The sequence below is a fragment of the Pithys albifrons genome, chromosome 14, assembly GCF_047495875.1.
Source record: "Pithys albifrons albifrons isolate INPA30051 chromosome 14, PitAlb_v1, whole genome shotgun sequence".
Classification (NCBI taxonomy): Eukaryota; Metazoa; Chordata; class Aves; order Passeriformes; family Thamnophilidae; genus Pithys; species Pithys albifrons.
The window spans coordinates 7,370,646-7,392,965 of record NC_092471.1 but is presented as its reverse complement, the minus strand read 5'-3'; the positions used below and the strand labels follow the sequence as shown (position 1 = coordinate 7,392,965).

Here is a 22,320-nt window from a genome sequence, read left to right as displayed (position 1 = left end):
AAATTGAAAGACAGTAGGTTTAGATTGGGCATTAGAAGGAAGTTCTTCCCTGTGAGGGTGGGCAGGCCCTGGCACAGGTTGGGCAGAGAAGCTGTGGCTGTCCCATCCCTGGGAGTGTCCCAGGCCAGGCTGGACAGGGCTTGGAGCAGCCTGGGCTGGTGGGAGGTGTCCCTGCTTATGGTTGGGGGGGGGGGGTATGAGATGGTCTTTGATGTCGAAACCAATCCCGTGATTCTATGATTAATCGCCCTATTAAGGCAAACAACAAAGATTCCCCACTGTTGTAGCCAGGTGGGGATTGGTCTCTTCTCTCAGGCAACCCACAGTAGGACAAGAGGGAATGGGCTTAAGCTCTGTCAGGGAAGGTTTAGGTTGGATATCAGGAAGTTCTTTACAGAGGAAGTAATCAGGCATTGGAATGGCCTGCCCAGAGAGGGGGTGGATTCTCCGACCCTGGAGGTTTTTAAGGTGAGACTGGATGTGGCACTGAGTGCCATGATCTGGTAATCAAAGTGGGGTTGGATTAAGGGTTGGACTTGATGATCTCAGAGGGTTCTTCCAACCCAACTGATTCTATGATTCTTCCCAAGAGTTAACTATTTGACCACAACCTCCTGTAGGTACAAACCGGGGACACGTGCAGCTATAAAAACAATGTTGAAAATATTGGTTTTATTCTTATTCACTCCTAGAGCTGCCTGGGCCTGCACAGAACCACGCGCTGTTATCTCCGAGAGCCACAAGAGACAGGACATCGTCTGTGTGTGAAGCCCCGTGCCGGGCCCTTCCCAGGGAGCCTCCACCGACCGGCGGCCCGGCCCGGCCCGGCCCCGCTCGCGCCTGCGCCCTGTGCCGGGCCCGCCTGCGCCGGCCGGGCGGGACGGGAGGGCGGCCGGGAACGGGGCCGGGATCGGGATTGGGATCGGGGCCGCCCCGCACCCCCGGGATGCGGCGCTGCTGCCGCCGCCGCCCCCCCGCCCCCGGGCTCGGCAAGGCCGGGGCAGCTCTGGCCTGAGCGGCCGCCGCGGTGCATGGGCGGGGCGGGAGGAGCCGGAGCCGCCGCCGCGATGGCTCAGGAGAAGATGGAGCTGGACCTGGAGCTGCCGCCGGGGAGCGCCGCGGGCCCGGGCGACGGCGGCGGCCTGAGGAGGTCGAACAGCGCCCCGCTCATCCACGGGCTCAGGTGAGCGGCCCAGAGGTCAGGGGAGGGCCCGGGGGGCTCAGGTGAGGGGTGAGGGGGACTCAGGTGAGGGGCCCGGCCGGGCTCAGGGGAGGGGCCGGGGGACTCAGGAGCACAGAGCTCAGGTGAGGGCCCGCCCGGGCACAGCCCCGGGGATGCTCCGCGGCGCCTTGCGGAAAAGTAAAGAGAGTAAACAGTGTAAACAGACTATTCTGAATTGGAAAGGACCCACAAGGATTATCGAGTCCAACTCTTAAGTCAATGGCCCACATAGGGGTTTGAACCCATGACCTTGGCACTATTATAACCAAGTTTTAACCAAAAGTGTGTTCCTGAGCGCTGTCCCGAGCAGGGAGGGATTTGGGCAAGGCATCGGAGTGTGGAGGGTGCAAGAAAGCCTCGGCAGACGTGCTGTGGCTTTGCCCAAACGCCGTGTTCTCATGCAGGACTGTGTGTTGTGTTGCACAGTGGGGAAGGTTTGGGCCGTTCTGATGGACAGAATAACAGTCGTGGAGATTCCTGTAATGATTCGAGTCTGAATAAATTAAATCAATGCCCTCTGTGCGATTGCAACAGTAAATGCTTTCAGGGCAACCAGGGGAATTTGATGAGGAAGGTCGTTTTGTGGGACCTTGACATAAGTTTTGCATGCAGTGTAAAACAGTGTGTCAGGTGTCCAGGAATTTTTGTGGTCGATACTGATTTTTTCAGTATGTGTTACAGGGAGAAAGACAAGGTGTTGTGTAGACTATTGTGCTCGGGTAGTGCCATCAGCCTGTGGCAGGTGCTGTTGGCAGGGAGGGCTGGCTATTTGCCAGGGCTGGGTATTTGCCAGGATTGGGTATTTGCCAGGATTGGGTATTTGCCAGGGCTCGCTCCCTTCAGCTGACAGGATGGAAAGGGGCAGTTCCAGGCACAGGCCAGTGGAAAGCTCTCAGGCAGGCAGGGTCTCTTGTACAGTTTGTGTTTGGGTAAGTTTATAACCCCCAGAGTGCATTTTCCTGTCTCCTCTGGGTGTTGTGTAGTTGGGAGATGCCCCATCCTGCTCCGTGGTGTGGCTGCCATCCCACTGTGAGCTGGTCCATGGGCTGCTGAGAGTGTGTGTGCAGTTTGGGAGAGAATATCAACAATAAACGTTATAAAACATGGCATATTACATGATAAGCACTTCCTGGTGGTTTGGTTTTTTTTCCTTCGTGTTTCTGTAAGAAACTGGATATCAAGTGAAGAAGAAATCTCACATATCTCTTGTACCAAAATGGTTAACTGTGCCTGACAGTTCAGAGGAAATACTAGTTCTTGCCTATTCCATCATGGTTAATATTAAGTAAATATAATTGTGATTTTTTTTCATAATCATAATGAAACAACCCCCATTTTACATTTCAAAGCAGTATCAAACTGTTGTGTGTGGCAGTTCTCCCCAGGGAGGCTTCTGAGCAGGTAAACTAATTGTGCAACTGGGACAAGATGTTTTTATAATCTCAGCTTTTTGTAAGTTGTTTCTTACAAACTGTAAGACTCGTGACACTTAAAAAAGCCAAACAAGTTATTTAATTCACTGTTTAGGCAGGTAGAAGGGTAAGCCTGAGCTCTTGCCCTGAAACTCTGCCTATACTGTATGTGAGGTGTTCATAGAAATTAAACTGAAATGCCACTGAGCTAATTTGAGGTGGTTGCAGTGGTTTGCCTGTTAGTTTGGAATTTTCCATCAGAATTCTGTTTTTGCAAGATTGCAGCTCTTGGCAAGAAACTTCAATTTTTCCCAGAATGGCTTTGTTGAGTAAACTGAAACAAAAGCTCTTGCCCTTGCACAGCTTGCTTTTTCTTCTATTTTGACTTCTTCATTAACAGATTTAGTCAGGAACTTGGAGGATGAGTTCCTGCAGAGCCAGAGAATAGTTTTAAATAGAATATTTTAGATCATAGAAATTACCTTCCACAGAACTTTTAACTCTTTGTTTTGCACCAAATCAAATTGATTTTTTAATAGGACCTGTAGGAGTTTTCTGTGAAAGGTAAGCCTGAGATCTGACCAGCCTGGTGTTTTTGCAAGGGAGATTAAAGGTAAGGATATTTACAGGGTTTTTTCTCCCCCTCTCTGCTGGTTAGCACGGAGTGTTGGACTCAGCCTGTGGGAATGTGGTGCAGAATCCTTCCAGCCTGTTTTCCTGACTCAGGCCCTGGATCTCAGGATGTGCTGTTTGTGTGGTGTTTGCCTGCCAGCCACTACACTGACACTCCAAAGAACTTGTTGCTGTTGGCCTCAGTCAGTAAATCCCCTCTCTAAACATCATGTCGTGGATCCCTTAAATTTCTCCAGTTCCACCTCCTGTCAAGTGGTAACTCTTTGATCTCTCAGGGGTGGGAGCTGAATGAAACTTGTTGGAAAATTGTACATGGTGTCTGGTCCTGTGGACTTGACGCTTTAGAGGAGGAGTCACAGCATTTTTCTTGGCAGAAAGTACAGTGCTTATGCCAATTGCTTTTGGCTTTTATTTCACAGTATAAGCTTTGTTTGTTTTTTATTTACAGCTACGTAAAATCTGTCTAAAGCATGTGTCTCACTGGTGTGTTTAAACTGAAGGATTCTGATAATGGTGTGTCTTAAAAGTGCCTTATTAGAATAAGGTAACACTGTTGATTTATTTAGTTTTAGGAAATTGTGTTTATATGAGGTCTTTGTGCATCCTGAGTCAGCAGCCGAAACAAAAAGGTACAACCCAGTGAATTCTTGTAATTTGGATTTAATTCCAGTCTTACATTTGGGACTGTTGTGCTGTGCAGTTACTGATTTTGGGGTGTGGAGATTGTAGGATTGGGGCTCAAAATTTTTATTCTATTGATCACAAAATTTACGTTATTTCTGCAGTCACCTTCATCACGTGCTCATCACTGGCTGTTGGTAACTAGAGATGGCATGACCAGTGAAATTTGCTTTGGCAATCAATGGAACTAAAGTTGCCTTGAAAAGGAGCTAATTTTAGATCAAATAAGTAACACTTCACTGTTTAAATGGATGCACTGCTGTGTGGCTTTAAAAACTGTTTCACTGTATGTTTAACCTTTCCTGGAAAAAAGTTCAAAACATATTTGCAGTGGAAAGATTTATCAAGATACTGTATTTTAAATTGTATTTTTCCTGTGGGATTGAAGCTGGTTTCAGTTACTGGTTATGAGCCATTGACACGTTTGTTCTGTTGAATGACATTTGAAGCAATGTACAAACTGCAGCTATTCCAAACATCATAAATTCCCACAGAAACAAGCACTCCAAACAGCTTGTCAGTTGCTCTGAAGACACAATATGATTAATTAAAATCCTTAATTGAAGTAGCTGGGATGAACAATTTGATTTTTGCTCTCTGCCAACAAGCTGAAGAGTTCTTATGTACCTGTCTCTGGAGTGCTTTGTCTCGACATGACAGCTGTCACAGCGCTGCAAACTGAGCTTGTGTTGAGGTGCTTTTTGATAGGGAGGAAATGGCTTTGCCTTTGACAAGTGTTTCTGTTCACAGCGACAACTCCCAGGTGTTCCAGGGCAGCGTCCTGAGAGCGCGCCGGAACAGCACCACGGTCATGAACCGGCACAGCCTGGTAAGGAACCGACCAGCCCGCTCTGTGCAAACAGCAACAAACAGAAGGAGATCGTGGCCTGTGAAACCAACACCCCCTGCTTTCAGAAACAGGGACCTGCACTGGGGCATTAACGTGCTTTAGTAAAATGTTACTTACAGACCATTTGCTTGTGGTCAGAGGAGAAACAAACAAAGGTGAAAATTAAGTTTATTGTGTTCACTCGTGAAGATCCTCAATTGTTGGGCTAAAAAGATGCAAATTCTTTAATTCATGTTAATTAATTCTGGGCATTGCCCAGAACTTGCTGAGAAGCAGTTTGGTTTTCACTTATGGGCTGGCTCTTCTGGCTGCCCCAGTAGATGTTGCAGTTTTCTGGACTGAACCAGTTTTCCCACCTTCATGGGATGATGTTCTTGACCCTTTCCCTCATATTAATATTATTAAAAAGTGTCCTGAAAGTTGACTTTTTTCTTCACTCCCAGCTGACCAGGTGCTGACAAAATACAGTTGAAATTTTATTTATGCCCATTGACTGCCAGGTCAGTGCCTTGTCTGAGGGATGGTCTGGGTGCTCTTTGAATGTGGCACGAGAGGCTGGAACTGGAAATGAGCCTTGAGGTTCTCATCCTTCTGTGGACTTAAATGATTTTGTGAAAATAATGACACTTTCAGCACTAAGGACCCTGAGCAACCACCCCTGGTATTGCTTCTATAGCAAGGAAATACATGTACTTTATGACATTAGAGGCATTCCAAGGAGCTGATCACATCTACTTTGGTAAATTAGATTTTACATTAAGTAGGTGGTAAAGGTACTTCAAACCCCACTTTTTTGTATTTAAGAAAACTAATCCAAGTTTGCAGTTTAAGCTCTAATAAAGAGGGTTAAAATATTCAATAAGTGACTGAAACTGTTAATTTTAGTATTATAAGGGCAGATAAAGTTTTATGATTTGTAAACTCTGTGGAAAAAGGTTGATTAGTATTTGTCTAATCTGTGTAGTGTGGGAGTTGCTGAACTCTCATAACTGGAGGTCACTCCATCAACTCCAGCTTTGGGGTTCTCGTGGCCATCCCAGTTGCTCAACTGAGTTCTAAAATGTATTTTTTGAGTGGCTCCCCAGGCCTCAGGCTCCTGCTGTTCTGTGATGGTGATTGTAAGGGCAGCTCTGCTGTTTGGGCCGGGGCTTGATCTGCAGTTCTTGGACACTGCATGTAATTGCCAAGGAAGGATCAACCGGGCTCAGTGTCTGCTGTTTATTTCCTTCCAGGAGATACCAGTGGCACTGGGAGTAAATGTTTTGGTGTGGGGTTTGTTTTGGTTTGTGTGGTTTTGTTGTTTAAGCAAAGCATTTTAGTCCATGGTTAGATGTTGAGGTGCTATTTCAGCACAAGTTGATTTTTAAATTTTTTTCTAATTTTTTTTCCTGTAAAAGCTGTCTGGTTTCCTTGCTGGGGCTCGGGGTGGCCCCACAGGTGCCTCTGCTGGCAGGAGGCAGAGGGCACTGCAGGGCAGGCCAGAGGCACCGGGGCAGTCACTGCTCATTTGGCCTCCACATTGGCACTCCTGAAACTTTACCTGCAGTGGAAAACAGTGTCTGACATCCTGGGGAAGGGAGGAGGGTGTTTCTCTTCCCTCTGTCTTAATAGTTCGTAATGTTTTTATTAAGCTTTGTGTGCTCTTAAAACATGGGGGATTTGAGCAGCATAATTTTAACAAATGGGTTCTGTCTGTTTAGCAGTATCCTTTAAAGGTGGCTGAGGTTTTCTTTTCAAAATAATTAAATTGAGGGATACAAACAAGGCAAAAGTGAGTTTTAAACATTAACAAGGCAAGGGTGGTGACTTGTTGGAAACAAGGTATGGGATCCTCAGAGTTGTGTCAGTGCTTGAGACCCTGCAGAGAACACTTAACTGCCTGTTTATAATTTTTGTTTTACAGGTTTTGTCCATATTCTATTAATGTCAAACTTTAAAGTATGTGGATCACAGTCATAAAATTAGAATATAATCAGTGGAGCAAATGCCTTTCTACTGTGGAATGGCACAATGAATAGGCAGGAATGCACCATTGTCCAAATCCTTTTCTCTGTGTGAGAATCAAGGTCAGCTCAAGGTCTGCATTGGCTGGTGCAGCTTGGAGGAATTTTTATGAGGTGCACAGGATTTTTGGGAGCCCAGTATAACAGTAAAGCTGCCCTAAACTGGACTTAAAAGGTATCCAGCCAGGATATTACAGCTGTGAGACTTTAGCAGTATATATTGTGGTGAGTAAATTCTAGCACAAATATTAGACATCCTCTGTGTGAGCCTGATAGGCTGAATTCTTCTGTGAAAAGAAGGGTGTGATGTCTTGATGTCTGTTTTTTAGGAGGACTCTGCATATATGTAGCATTAACAGTCTGTGATAAATTACATAATTCTGTGTCAGGGAGCAAAATCTTTGCATTCTCTGTGCTGCTGGTTGGAGGTGGTGCAGTAACAGTTAATGGAATTTTGGTTATCCAGCTTTGGTGTGATGAGGAGCTCCAGTAATGTTTTGTGAAGGGGAAGAAGCCTTAACTGAATAAAGTACATAAACACTTATAATAATGCAAACCTTACTCTCTGAACACATCCATTTTAAAAAGACACCTTATTTTTTGGAAGGATTTTCAGCTTGTAGAGAAGTTAAATTTCTATTCAAAGCTTTAGCTTAGAATTTTTGTTCCCTGAATGGCTATGACAAAAATCAACTGAGAGTTAACTGTTTGAGGGATGGGAAATACATGAAAGAAAATTATATTTTGAGTGCATAATCACTTTAAATTACTCAGTTTTGAGTGTTCAGTTTTAGATCACAATGTTCCAGTGAGATCTTGATGCAAAACTGTCAGCATTAACAGAGGGCCATTTTTAGTGACGTCTTCTCTGATTTCACCCAAATTGGTGAAGCTCTTCAGAAACCATAAAGAAAATGTTTAACTCTTTGTTAACCTTCTAATAGCTGATTTTTTCACCTGTCAAAGTACTCATTTATAGGCAGACAACAATCCAGGAACCTTTTTATACAACGTGTTGTTTTGGCTTTGTATTTTTGAAGGGTCCATTGGGGAGCTTTCTGGATCACTTAAATGAAAATAAACATTCTGAATCCCATAAAGGAAAATATTTATGCCAACATACACACTAAGGGTGGCAGTGAGCTTGTGAAAAGCAGCTCCCTTCTGTGCAGAGGGCTGTCAGTTCTGGTTGCCTGGAAATGGAATGGAAGCCAGGCTGATACTAATTAGCATCTGTGAGCATTCAAAGCAGAGTAATGTGGAAATACATACTAACATGTTCCTCCAAGTAAATTATGTAGTTTATATATACTGAGAATGATATAAGTGATTTTTTAAATTATTTTTTATAGTCTGTGGTAGCCCTACAGAGTAGTAGCTGACATTCCTGCTGCACCTTTCCCTCCCTTCTGCTGCACTTTCATTGTCTGTGACTTTGTTTTGCAGTTTGTGCCATCGTCTCCTGTCCGTATTCCCAGCAGCCGCCTGCATCAAATCAAACAGGTAACCACAGGGGCTCATTTCTTTACAATTTAAATTTTTTATAGGTGATTGGGTTTTTTGCAGTTGGTGTGTGGTGTCCTTCAGATGGCTGTAGATTTTTCCTTGCCTGCTCTGTGTTTTGTGGAGGAGAATGCTTCTCACAGTGAGGAGATTTGAGCAGAGGCAGAAACCTTAAAATGGACATTTTACTTTAATGTAAACCCTCAGGGTAAAGTTTCACCAAGTTTTTGGCAGTAGTGCCAGCATAAACATTCAGGGCCAACAACAAAGTGTTCCTTAACTTGTGTTGGCTCAAGACTTTTAAGCAGCCAGAAAATGGGAGGATAAGGAAACACTCTGGCTGAAAAATAGTTTGTGCTCTTCTGGCCGGGCTATTTTTCGTCTGTGTAATTTTCTTATGCAGATCCCTGTGCTGTCCCAGCACGGACGGAGGGGGAAGGGCCCCGGAGCAAACACGCAGGGAGGGGTGTGGGGGATCTCTGGGCAGGCTCAAATAGCTCTGGCCCAGCCAGCAACCACAGACTCCAGCTTAAAATCAACAACCTCAAGCCCTCCTGGCTCCTTCATTTTAAATCTCCACTTTTTCACAATAGAATGTTTATAAAAATGCTTTAAAGATGCTTAATTTTTTTTTATATAATTTTTTTTAGCTAGCTAGTTTTCAGTGGATAGGCTTGATTTTTACAGGGTGAAAAGTTAAGAAAATGATTTAATGCTTCAGACAGCAATTTTAGGGTATGGTGTCTGAAGCAGTTGGGAGGCACTTCTGCTTCCCACCTCAGATATTTAAGGTAGTTGCACAGTAAGCCTGAAGAAAATAACTGCTTGCTTTCATTATGTAAATAATTTACAAGCTGAAAGAGACTCTGAAGCACTTGGGTCAGTTGTAGAGCTGTTTTTATCAATATAAAAAAGCTCAGGATTAATATGTAAATATCATAGAATCATAAATTAGTTCAGGTTGGAAAGGACCTTTAAAGGTCATCTGGTCCAACCCCCCTGCAATGAGCAGGGAGATAAAATGAGAAGTGCTGAGAGTGAAGAAATGAACTGGTGTGGCTCTGCTGGACTACAAGAAGTAAAGTTTGATAATTGTGTTTTTTGGAAAATACTTCTGCATTCATATTTGTTAAGGCAAACAGTGTAATTTTCTAATTTGTGTTTGATCATTAAATTCACAAGTTGGAATTCATTCCATGTCCTGTGTGCTGACTGAGAACCCGTGTGATTTACTTGTGATCTCTTTCAAATCTGAACAAATTACCACACAGGTGAACTGTGTTAGATTCTTCCTTCTTAGGATGAGGATTGTGAAGGTGGTTAATTGAACTGGACTGAATTAGGGAATCTGCTCATTCACTCAATAGACTGGGTAGCATTTGGTTAATTTTAAGGAAGGGTGTCTACCTAAGAGGAGACTGAGTTAAGTTTGAACTTGATGTTTAGTTTAATTTTACATATTTGAGCCATTTCAATAATATTTTATGGAGGTTTTTTTTAGAAAAATCCCCTCACTAAACCCCAAAATCGTTGTGTGCAATGCAGGGTATTGCAAATGAGATGCTGACAAGTATCTAGTTAGTCACTAATCCACAGAATAAGGTAAGAATCCAGCCATGCTTTTGAGGATTATCTGTACCAGTGTCCACTCTGGGAAATGATATTATGCAGACTGCAAAAAGATGATCTGACATGTGCAGAAATTTTAGTTTGTATTATTGTTTAGTTTTGTCACTAATTCTTGGGTAGTAATGAAACTAAAGCATCTTGGGGAAACAACCAGCTCACACAAGCACTTACGGGATGATCTCTTGTACTACATCTTCACTCCTTTCCTTGTAGTGAGAATTTGAGGTTATTGCTGCTTAACTGAGTTGAAATAAATTTTCTGCATGACAAAGTGAAATGAAGCCACAGCTTTTCTGATTTGCTGCAGCAAAGTGCTTTTTTGATCATATTTTTTCATCTGCTGATCTTTCAGGAAGAAGGAATGAACCTGCTGAACAGAGAAACAGTTCATGAAAGGTGAGTACTGAGGCAGACCAGAACAGTGACTGCAGCTGTCTGTGGGCCTGGGACAATACATTTCTTTTCTTCTTTATAGAGAAGTGCAAGTAGCAATGCAGATGAGCCACTCATGGGAGGAGAGCTTGAGCCTGGTAATGCATTCCTGCTTTAATTTGTGTTTCTGTCATCAGTATCAGGACACTAGAGACTCTCTCATGTCTACATTTTCTTTGATAGTTTTCCTTTCAATTGAGGTGTTAGCATAGCCCTGCTTTTGATCAGCAGTTTTTCCCACTAACAAGGCATAGAATTATCAGTTGTTCAAGGTACATGTGGGTTCCTTGGGCTGGTGTGTCCAAAGGAAATTGCATGGGTGTCTCTGCCTGTTCGAATTTTCTTCTGTGCTCTGATACCATGTAATGTTTAAGGCTTTTTTGTTGTTGTTGTTGTTAAGCATAAGCTCATAAAGGGCTACCTAAAAATTTGTGGTAAGATGGAGGATAACTTTGGAATTTCAGACCCATCAGTCCTTTTCATGTTAAGGTACCTGCTGGAAAGATTAATCATATGTACTATTTACAGAGCGACAATGATTTTGAAAAATCACTATCACCAAAGCAAGTAGACTTTGTTCCTGTTTCTCCAGCTCCTTCACCTACAAGAGGAATAGGGAAGGTGAGCAAAATGTGCTAATAATGAGTAGTGCTAAATAAATTCAGCCAAATTAGTAGCAAAAGATTAAGCCACCTGCTCCTTTCTACCTCAGCTGCAAACAAGAAACTAGAGAGTAAATAAAACCCCCTGAAACCCCAAACCAGAAAATACCAGCTAACAGCTGCACAGCTTTTGGATGTGAATTCCTATGAATGTTCAGCTGTTAATCTGTGGTTAATAAAAAAATAAATAATTCTGTTTAACCTGAGCATGGTGCAGTAAATCTGCATGAAAACAGAATCTGTTTGATTTTGAAATTCTTTTTTCTCAGTAGCAAAAAGTGGTGTCTCAGTATAACCAGGCTCAGTGACTGGTTGCTGAAATTGATACTGGGTTGTTTATTCCTCTGCAGTAGCATCAGTTGTTAGCACAGGGCAGTCAGACAGGCTTTATAAATGAATAACACGAACTGGTTTCCTCTCAGCAATGTTTCTCACCATCCCTGCAAAGCCTGGTCAGCAGCACTGGGTTGCCTCCAAGTCCCAGCCCAAGTCCAACAAGGAGATTTTCAAGGTAAGTACTAGAACAAATCAGTGGTAGAAAACTGGTACAACTCGTTCACAGTAGGTGTTTCAAATACCAGAATTTGTTATATTCATCACTGAATATAACAAGTTGGCTTGTGTAAACTTTACATTTTACAGTCCTGTAAAACATTTGTCTAAATCCTGATGTCACTACATTGGGAAAGGGGGCTGCATTGTGGCATCTCTGTCTCCCAGTGTAGTCTCTGTATTGCTCTCAATCACATCTTAAGTAATTGAATTCTAAGGGGAAGAAAACAGAAACAGATTTAGGGTTTGTTACTCCTCCTGTTTTAGTTGCATTGGATGTTGTTTTCAGTGATGTGGGCATACAATTAAATTTTATTAGGCCTTGAAAATTCAGCAAAACTGTGCCTGGCTGTGAGATTTTAGACTGCCCCAGTTGTGAAATAATGTGATCAAACTTTGGCTCTTCAGGTCTGTGCTTCCTGGTCTTTCTTCAGGATAAGTTGTTTTAATGCCTATTTTCTTTGTATTTTTTACTTAGTTTAAGTGTTTTCTGAGTATCTTTTGATTCTTCATATATTTTCAACCTTCCTTTTTTAATGATGATCTCAGTATAGCAAATGCCTTCTTTTAGCAGGAGAAGCCAGAGTCCAATTAACTGCATTCGACCAAGTGTTCTTGGATCAATAAAAAGAAAAGGTACAGTATTTAGGTTTGGCTGATAAATAGGCCAACTTGTTAGTTATGTAATAATTCATGTAACTGTCTTCACAATCCTGTTCAATTGGCTGGTACTTCAGAAAGTGACTAGAAATAGAAGGTATTACAGGTGATAAAACATCTTTATAAAGCTAATAGTTGTTCTGTTCTAATGCTTCTCTGTCTTCCTGCATTTTTCTTCAGGTTTAACTTATGGCTACTTTATTATTTTACCTGTTTTTACATCTTCCTGCTTCACTTTTGTTACAGAACACTTCTGGCTCTGAGACAACTTCTAAAACAGCTTTATCTGACTTCTGTCATAGCCTATTTAAGCAGAGATCTGTCCTCTCTTATTCTGCAGTTTGGAAATCAAAGTCAATATAAAAGTTTTGCGATAATCCTGGACCTTGTTCGTTTTCCTCATCCTCAGCTTCTCTGCTCTGGTGGGGCTGGTCAGTGAACTGAGAGCTGGATAAACTGAAACAAAAAGATTGTTCTTCACTACTGAAGAATAAAGATCTGATATCTAAACCTCAGTTAATAACTCACTAAACACTGAAGCTTGGACTGTTTCCAAGAAATAGACAGTATTTAAAATTTCAGCATCTAAATTATATGTTTTACATATAAAATAATCTATTATAAAGTTTGAGTTTCTATTCTGTTTGTTCTGTAGAAGTATTTTGAAAGCAGATTTTAGTTTAAATGAGTAGTAATATTTATCATTCCTTATCTCTTCCCAAAGGTGTGACAGAGATGGAAGATCATCCCAAAAGGTTATTCCAAGGCTCCACCAACATGCTTAGCCCTGAAACTGCACATCAGGCGGACCTTGGGGGATGGTAAATGCTGTGCTATTAATTGTCCCTTTCAGCAGCAGCATACAAGCCTTTTTTTCCTCCTGGCAATGATTATGCTTGAATTGTTTTTGTTTGTTTTTAGTACATACATCTCATAACTTTACAGCACTGAAATTATCACAGTGAAAAGGCAGCAATATTCACAGTTTCCAGGCCTGACTGATAACATGCTTCCCCTCTATGGCAGTTGAGCATGTTCAGGCAAAGACACCTCATGGCTGACAGTTTTTGGAGTCTAGTTTTAAGTTGCAGTCAAATTTGAATGCTGATGCTTTTGGGTAAATGGGATTTTGCTTTTTTAACCTTGCTCTTACTCACAAAGGGACTTGAGTCTGTCTGACCCTCCCTGCTGTGAGGAGATAAAAAGTAATTTGTTAAAAATCAAAATGACTTGAAATAGCAAGAGATTTTTGTTCCAGTGTTTTAGTCAAGAGGTTAATAATACACAGGGAATGCCCACACAGCCATCAAGAGAGGGCTCTTCACAGTGCCTCTGTCCTTTTTGCCTCTCAGCTGATGTACAAGCTGTGCACAAGCTTTGAGTACATTACAGTAGAAAAATAGGTGCTTTAAATGTACTCTAAAAACACCTTTTTTGCACACCCTGTTCACAGTGGGCATAGCAGTATGGGTTCAATTGCTCCATTGGTTTAGGAGATGGTAATTTTTCAAAAAACACTTTGCTGCTATCACTGATGATAGATCAGTTATAAATCTGTGTCCTGTCAGATCTGCAGTACAGTGGAGTATGTACACCTTATTGTTGGCTCTCCTGGCAGAAGAGGCTCCTGGCTGTGTGCTGGTCTGGGAGATGGGGTAAAGCTGGCAGGGGTTGCTCAGCCCAGGGTTTCTAATCTGTGCCCCATTTCTGGGTGAGCAGAGGAGGAAACAGGCAGAGTGTTCTGTGCCTGTCTAGAAGTGACTGCAAGGTGTGCAGTTGCAGACATATTTCAGATCATGGGGCTTCCTGCTCATTCAGAGATGTGCATGTGTGGTTAAAATGGCTTCATAATGAACTAAACTGGTACTTGGGACTCATCAGAGCAAGTGCCTCGTTTCTCACATCCTAATGTTGCTCCGTTTTCAGTCTGTCCTCACATGTCCTCGATGACAACAGGAGCAGTGCAGGCTCCTCCTGTGACTCCCCAGCGGAAGTTGGCACCAGCACAGACTCTCCAGTCTCACTCTCTGACTCCAGATCCCCGTTTTTACCAGTAGATCTGACAGCCAAGTTACCCATTAACTGAGGAGCAGGAGTGTGCTGATGGACACCGGGAAACAGGCTGGGTATTGCCAGGACTTGCTGTTGTGTGTAACTGATTCTGTTCCTCATAGGAACTTCCAGGAATGTCATGATTTCTAGAAAACTTCCAGAATAGTTCCTTGAGGAGGAATTCATGTTTCTAGTGATTTGTATGACATTGACTAAAAGACAGCAAGCATTTGGGTTGCAGACCCATTGGATGCTCCCATCAGCCAGCGAGATGTGGATTTGCTGTGGATTTTGTCTCCTTGGCGTGAGTTACAAACGCTGTGCATGTTTGTGGAAGACTTGCCAGCAGCCAGTGTCCTCCCTCATCTATCATGGTGCTTGTGTAGGAGCAGATAACTGGCACATTTGTCTGAAACCAACGAATCAGCTTACTAATTGTTGTTATTCCCACAGTGTTAGATATTTATGTTGTTTAGTTCTTCATACGTAAAGGAGAATACTGGGGGAGAATTGATTATTGTGTTCTGTTATGATTGGCTCATAATCAATTCTGTGTCTCAATGGACATCAAAAGAACAAGTTGGTGAATTGTCAGCTTAAATTTATATGTTGGATTTTATTCATCATGACTGTTGCTGGTGTGAAACATTCTTCTGGGGTTTTGTATTATTTTCTTCCCCATTTAGATGATGTATTGCAGTGGTAGATGCTCTGTTAAAGGTCTTTTAATAGGGAATACTAGTGGTAATATTTGGAGCAAAACATTAAATCCTGAGGCTTTAGTATTTAGTACTTCAGAAATGCATTATTTTAACAGTCAGTATTTGTCCTCATATATGAGTTCTGTTGGACAGATACGGTGAGGAATCCAGAATATCTTTTTACAGGCTGAGGTGATCAGACATGTTTGATCTCCTGATGTCACTTTCTCAAACAATGACATCAAGTCTTTTCTGCTGTTGAAAACTTCAGATGCTGATTGAAAGCGTATAATTTGATAATCTGAGATGTTTGAAAAGTCAGTGTGTTGAGGCATCCTGATCTCAACTCTGATTCCCCAAACAGGAGGAATAATTTGCAGACCCCTCTATAGACAGCTGTCAATAGAGATCTTCCAGTGGCAGCCTCGTTTGGGCTCCCATTGTGCAGCTGAACCCCCCCAGCTGGGTCCACATTTGTGCATGTCTGTGCTGTGTGGTTTCAAACTTCTTCAGAGAGGTTAATAATGAAGCAAAACATTTTATTTTTAAACACTAAATCTTTGTGATGTGTCATAAAGTGAGAAAAGTACGGAAACCTCCTCAAGTAGGAGAAGAACCCGCCCTGAACTCTGCTGTGAAAGATTCACGTGGGTGAAGCTTTGATTGACAGCAGCCATCAAAATCAGAAGTGGATGACTTGGAGCGCAAAGACCTGGTGACCAGAGGACCAACGACCTGCTCCTGTGTGTCCTCATTGTAGAACGAAAATAGAATGTATTTAACAGTCTGGCTGTTCTAGTAAGATATGACATGGTTTACTTCTGATACCATTCCTCTTAAATTATTGTAACAGTCCCCTTGCTGGTTGCAGTTCCTTTCTGAGCTGCCCTTTGTCCCTGTGCAGACGGACTCTCGAGGGTTGGTGTCTGTTTGTCTGACAAGGCGAAGTTTGGTTTTGCAATTTCAGGTATGTGCCAAAGAGTTGCTGTGCGTTCACTCTTCTGTGGTGAGAGCAAGACTCTTGTTTTAAAAATCTTGCTTGTTTCTTAAGAATGAACCTCCTGGTGTCTCTTCCAGTCTTTGTTAAAAGACACGTCAGTGGAGGGGGTTTCATAGTGGCGTGTGGGTCAACTTGTCTCTTTTCTGTTGAATATTTATGCTATTTTTCAAATAAGTGCCAATAAATGGAAAAATAAATGTGTGTTGCTGTTTCTGCACTTTGTTAGATAACCATGTTCTTTTTTTTTTATCTGGGATTAAATGCTTTCTTTTAAAATCAGAATATTGTAATTTACTTCCACCCAGTCTAGTTTACAGTTAAGTTGGCCATAAAATCTGCATCAGATTTATCTGTTTTCCTAGTGCAACTCTGTCTTACAGGTCTATGACAACTCCTGGGATAAAGGAGAATAAACCCAAACATTTTCAAAATACTTCAATAGCTACACATGGCCCCAGTTTATACCTAGAGGAGGTTGTGCTGAAGTACTTTGGAAGACAGAAGCTACTCCCGGGTGGTGGAAAGTACTGAGGGTCTTGACACTTGGGAGGAAGTGGGGAGTCTGTGGTTTGCCTTAGTAGGGCAGTTAATTACAGAATCCCAGAGTGGTTTGGGTTGGAATGGACCTTAAAGATCATCTTGTTCCAAGCAGGGACACTTTCCACTAGACCAGGTTGCTCACAGCCCCATCCAGCCTGGCCTTGAACACTTTCAAGGATGGAGAGTCCACAACCTCTCTGGGCCAGTCATTGTTGGAGAGAAACAGTTTTGCATCCGTTCCTTTCCCTGCTTTTGCAAAACAGAAATTGCTTTGAACTTGTGGAAAAACATCTCAGTCTTTTGTCTTCATGTCACCAAGAAGCTGCAGCTTCATGCCCTGGAGTCAGGAGACATGTTTAGGTTTTTTTCCTCTTAAATAATAATTCTTCAAAATTAAATTATCCTGCAAGATATGCGTCTGGATTCGGGGAATTATAGTGTTATACAATGCACATAAATCAGCCCTATACTCATATAGTAACTCACACTGTTGGTATTGCTACTGTCTTAGTAATTTCTCATTTACTCATGACCAGTGGATGTTGGAGCTTTGTTTGATTCTCTGTCACTGTCACAAGGCTGTTGTATGTGGTGTCCCTTAACTGAGCTGTTTGTGACAAGTGTCTGTGCCTTTGTCTTCTAAAAAGAAATTAGCATTTTTCTTAGCTCGGGCTATTATTATTATATCTATGTGTTATTATATATTGTATTATATATAAATTTCTCTGCTCTGCAGCCCTTTTGGGGCACACAGCTGCTGCTCGCCGGGATTCTGCCATGAATGGCACCTTCCAAAGTCACACTCCTGTTTGGCACTTGATTGCTCTGGTTGAAAACTGTCCTGCAGGATTTGTTGGCAGTTAAATCGTGTCTTGGGCCACTGTGTCTTCCCTGACAACTGATGGATGTTTTTCTTCCTTCCACCTTCCCTGCAGTGACACACTTGCTGAGGGGAGGTTGGTAACGGTGCCAGTGCTCAGGGGGCTGTATTTTTGGAATGAGTGCTCTGGTGGTTACTGCATTTAGCAGAGGGAGAGATACTTCACACTGCAAGAGAGGCAGAAATGGCAGCAGAGATAAGCCTGTGCCTCAGCCAGACTGACTTGCAGGGTCTCCTGTGTGCTGTCAGCAAGGTGGGTGACCTGAATGCTCAGCTGAACAGCTGCCCAAGTTCCTCCTGGGATCAGTGTAAGAACTTAATCCTAAATTCTTTCTTTTCACCTTTTTTCAGAGAACGTGAGTGTAAATGATCACCAACGCGTACAAACAAAACAGGCCTCCAGAGTCTGGTGAGACCAAGATAGTTTGATTTATAGCTGTGTGTTGTGGTTCCAGTTCTGTGTTTGTGAGTCCAGCCCTGCTATTGTGCAAAGATTTGTCAGTGAAGTGACTGAAGGCAGGAGGGGCCTCCAGCACTCCATGAGCTTGAGAACAGCTTGTGCCTCCCTTAGCAGTCATCATTTCAGAAATGTTCACTTTGTGCTGTTGTATTCTTGCATATGTTGGAGTCGTAACTCATTTACTTAAAATAGAGAACTTCAGGAGTCATAATTAAACTGTGTTAGCTCTTCTTACCCTGTTTTAAGCAACCTTTCTCATCACCAACTGGCAGATGGAGTTTAAGTTGATCCCTCTTCTGGAAGCAACAAGTTAAAATATTTGTAAATGCAATTGAATGTTTACAGCTACAGTATAGTAATTAGAACCTTACAGACACAAACAGAAGTCCTTGGCAAGAGTCCTTTTCAATAACTGCACGCAGAAATTGTCACCTCACGTTTGTTTCCTAAGGGTGTGTCTTTGGGTGATTGTTGGTTTGTTTTACCTGTACCAGGGGAGCCTTCACACTTCTGTGTGTCTGGTGAGAGCATCCTTGTTCAGTAAACTGGGGACAAGTTCCCAGCCAGCCCAGACCTTGCTCCAGAGATGCCTTTCCCCTGTCACTGAGCACTCCAAGCAGTCACAGCCCCCCTGCATCCCAAAGGCCCCTTGCACATGCTGGAGGGATGAGATTGCTGCCCCTGCTAGGGTTTTGTGGTAGAAGCATGAGAGAGAGAGGGGGAAAAATAAACCACTGAAGGAGAATAACCTTGTTTGACTTTCAGTAGCTGGCTCAGGAACAGAATTTCCAGAAGAGGGGAGGAGTTGAGTGCATTTAAACCAAAGCCAAACAAGGCCTCTGCGTGCCTTTGTGCTGGCTCCCCTCAGTCTCTCAAGGAACTGGCAAGACATCCCCAATGCCATTAAGGTTCCTCAGACAAATCTGGCATTTATCAAATTAAAATTTCTGATGATTTAGTTTCTTCATCATTTACTTGCTTCATGGGGGCCTTGGAAAATGCTGTTATTTCATATTTCCTTCCATGATAAATAAATATATGTAAATGTTTAGAATTTTGCTGCATGTCAACCTAAGTAGGAAGAGCTGCTCAAGAGGGACCAGTTTTTGCTGAAGGTGCTGATCTTTGGAAATGGGATTCTCCTGGTTACTTTTTGCCCTTGTGTGGAGAAAAATCAAAACTATGTGCATAGCACACATCAGGGTTTGTGTTGCAGGAGTCGGGGACTGTGTTGTCTTTCAGGCTGGTTTAAATAAAGCTGGCACTGAAATCGCTGCAAGAAGCTTTCTGCTAAAAATGCATCAAGATCCTTTCATTTCAAGTGCATTCACTTCAGCAGTCAGTTTTGGTTTTGGAGATTTCTGGCAGATTCCTGAGGGAAAGGGACTAATGGGTTTGGTGATGCTGATGGAACACGGGATTCCAGAGCTTTACTGCAGTTTTATTTGTCTCTTGATGGTGGTTTCTTGTTTGTCAAAGCACAGCCTTGTCTAATACCTTGATATTCATTCCTCAAGCCACTGAACGCCTGTAGTTGTCTAGAGAACACTCTCATTTTGCTATTGTAAATAATATTTTTCTAATGTAAATTTTATGGCTTTTTTTTAAAAGTTGGAAACATGGCTTTATGTTCCATTACAGGGAGCCTGTTTCTCAGGTAGTCCTTAGCAGCCTTTTTCCTCACAGTGAGGAGATCGCCCATTGCTTTGGTTGTGCTCTTGCTTGAATTACTCCTTTTCAGTCTCTGCTGTTTCAAAGGGCAGCGCAGTTACTTTGCTTGCATGTAATTCCACATTATATTGTCAGCGTGGTTATAGAGCTTTGCAAATTTTCAAGAGCTGATGTGCATTAGCTACAGTTCATTATCCAAAGTAAACAGCTCGTTAGTGTACAGTGAAGAGCTTCTATACAAGACAAAAATAGACCCAAAAGTGAGTGTATCCCCTTACTGGGCTTTAGTTACACTGTGACGCCTCCGGTGTTCATTCCTCCAGTGCTGTTTTTTTTGAGGATACACCTTCTGGGCTCCCAGTCGTTATCTGTAAATGGCTCTGGATGATTGCAGGGCAGTGGTTTCCCAATCCTCACCAGCTTCTGTGCAGCAGTAACAAGTGAGTGATGTGCTGCTGGCAGCAGTGGACTTCACTCTCCTTCAGCAGTTTCAGTTGTAATTTAATTTCTTCAGGCAGCACCTTATTCCCGCAGGGAAGACTCCAGCAGCTCTTAACTTCAGATGGTTCTCCTCCAGCTCTAGTGAGAGCCTACAGCGCTGTGAACAGGTGAGTGCCTGTTCCACTCACAGGGACACAGGAGGGAACTTGTTTTCTGCAGCCACTCAGCCCCCTATTTCTGCCTGCAGCTGCAGGAGGAGGATCAATGCCAGGACTGCTCAGTCCCACATGCTTTGTGTGGCTGTCTGTTCCCTTCTTTTTTCTGCCCAGAGTCTCATGCAAGGTCAGAGGGCAAAGCACCTGAGCTGCTCTAACCCAAGGACTCAAACTCTCACCTGGCAGAGAAGGTGCTTCAAGGTTTGGGGCTTTTTTCAGACCTCCTGTACAAGGGTGTTTTTAAGACATCCCAGTCCTTAAATTTGGTGTTATCTTGCATCACCATGGACCCTGTGAAACATGTACCACTTGCCACCTGAGAGCTTTTTCCTGTAAACCAAACATTCCTGGATTGGGTTTACTGGCTTGGGCAAGTTCCCTTCTGTAACCTTGGCCTTCCATTATCAATAAATGTAAGCCTGAAGTATGAGATTCACTCGTGACAAAGGGAAAAGAGATGCTGGAATTTGGCATTTATAAGGAAAGCTGTTGCAAGGAAACTGAGGTATCTTTAATGTACATTGACAAATGAGGACTAAAATGTGGTGATTTATTGCCAAATCTATTCGGCAGCCTCTTTCCAGTTTAGGCTTGTTGGTTATCAGATACTCCCTACATAGGAACATAAGATGAAATAACATACTATTGGCTTTGACAGTTCTTAACTCATTGATTGCAGGATTTCTCTGCTTTGTTTGAAAGGAGAGTTGTGTGCACAGGCTCCTCTTGGAGCTGCTGGAAATGCCCCCATGGAGCTGTTTCAACAGGAGCAGTGACTGTTCCCACCTGACAACACGCTTTGTTGTTTTCCTGGGGCATGTTTTGAGATGTGGCAGCAGCAGCTCAGCATTTTCCTTTGCAGGGCCTGATCTGTGTCCAGGTGGGCACCATGTGGGGATACTGAACCCACTCTGGTCTCGGGGGCTCCATCAGCTGCAATCCCTGGTGAAATGAACCGATTCCCTGAGAGCCCCATCTGTCCCTGGAGCTCTGGAACAGCAACACCACGTTTACTGCAGTTTCAAGTTTCTGCTCTAGAGAGAACAGGGTGGTTTAAGCGTTTTCTGATCCAGACAAGTGCAAACACCTAGAGAAGATCATGTACCAAGCCCCAGCGACTGGAGTGACGCTCCTGAAAGCGATCTCGGCAGGGCTCCCGTTTCCTGCTGCCAGCACAGCTCGTTTGAGATATCGGTGCCACAGCAAGTGCTGGGTAAACCCGATGATTGTTTCTGCTGGATGAGCTCAAACCCTCCCAACTGTCTGCTGAAAGTACTTGTCCATTGCCCATTGCAAGGAAATGACTGTTTGTTTGTGTTAGGAGTCAGGAATGGGAAATGACGTGAACACTTAACTGTTTTTCCTGGTGTTTCTAAGAGGCATATTTGCTGTTTTGGGTCTTATTTCCAAAGGCATACAGTGTTTTCTGAAACCCTATTAAGTACTAGAAGTGTGTGCATGCACACACATATATACATATACATACATACATATAAAATCAGGAAATATCTTACAAATTTGTGTATCCACCTGGTAAAATTTTACTAGTGCCCTCTGTGACCATGTTGTAACATGATTTGATATGTTCCTCCTCACAGCGCTGAACTGAAACTGTCCTCAGGTCTTGTTTTTCCAACACTGTGGATGAATCTCTGATTCTGCAGTGCTGCAACCACCCTGAAGTAGAAAGAAGTCAGAATTCACACTTGTCATCCTTATTTTGCCCAGGCACCATTTTTTCTGCATCTGCTGAGTTTACACTGTGCATTTAATCTTTTTTTATCTGTGCATTGCTTCTCACTTGCCCTTGATGAAGAAGTGGTCCAATGTTTAGTGCATTTGGTTTATGATTACTTTTTGTTACTCATTTCTTTGGTCAGAGTGTTTTTCTAGACCAATCCTTCCTCTTTAGATTCCCTGAAAACAAACATTGGTGCTCTGGGGCTGTGTCCTGTGCTCTCCTTCCCCAGTCAGGTGCTGTCCTTCGGGACTGAGGCAGTGCAGGTGTCAGACTTGGTGACAGTGACTCTGACTCTGAACACCTTGATTGTCTCTTCTGTACTTCTCCAAGTGCCTGGTAAAACACCAGCCTGGTCCATGACTGGAACACCAGGATGTGGG

General features: G+C 43.0%; 1 protein-coding gene across 2 annotated transcripts; it reads left to right on the top strand.

Moving 5' to 3' along the window:
* The first annotated feature begins 859 nt into the window (after positions 1-859).
* Positions 860-16,193, top strand: LOC139678547 (P2R1A-PPP2R2A-interacting phosphatase regulator 1). Of its 2 annotated transcripts, none has more exons than XM_071569437.1 (10): positions 860-1,183; positions 4,699-4,777; positions 8,248-8,304; positions 10,286-10,329; positions 10,409-10,463; positions 10,894-10,986; positions 11,450-11,538; positions 12,154-12,215; positions 12,964-13,060; positions 14,166-16,193. In XM_071569437.1, the coding sequence occupies exons 1-10, from the start codon at positions 1,032-1,034 to the stop codon at positions 14,323-14,325; spliced, it is 888 nt and encodes a 295-aa protein (XP_071425538.1). In that variant the 5' UTR covers positions 860-1,031; the 3' UTR covers positions 14,326-16,193. The 2 variants fall into 2 exon arrangements, with proteins under 2 accessions (XP_071425538.1, XP_071425537.1); XM_071569436.1 differs by having other exon boundaries at positions 12,151-12,215.
* The last annotated feature ends 6,127 nt before the right edge of the window (positions 16,194-22,320 follow it).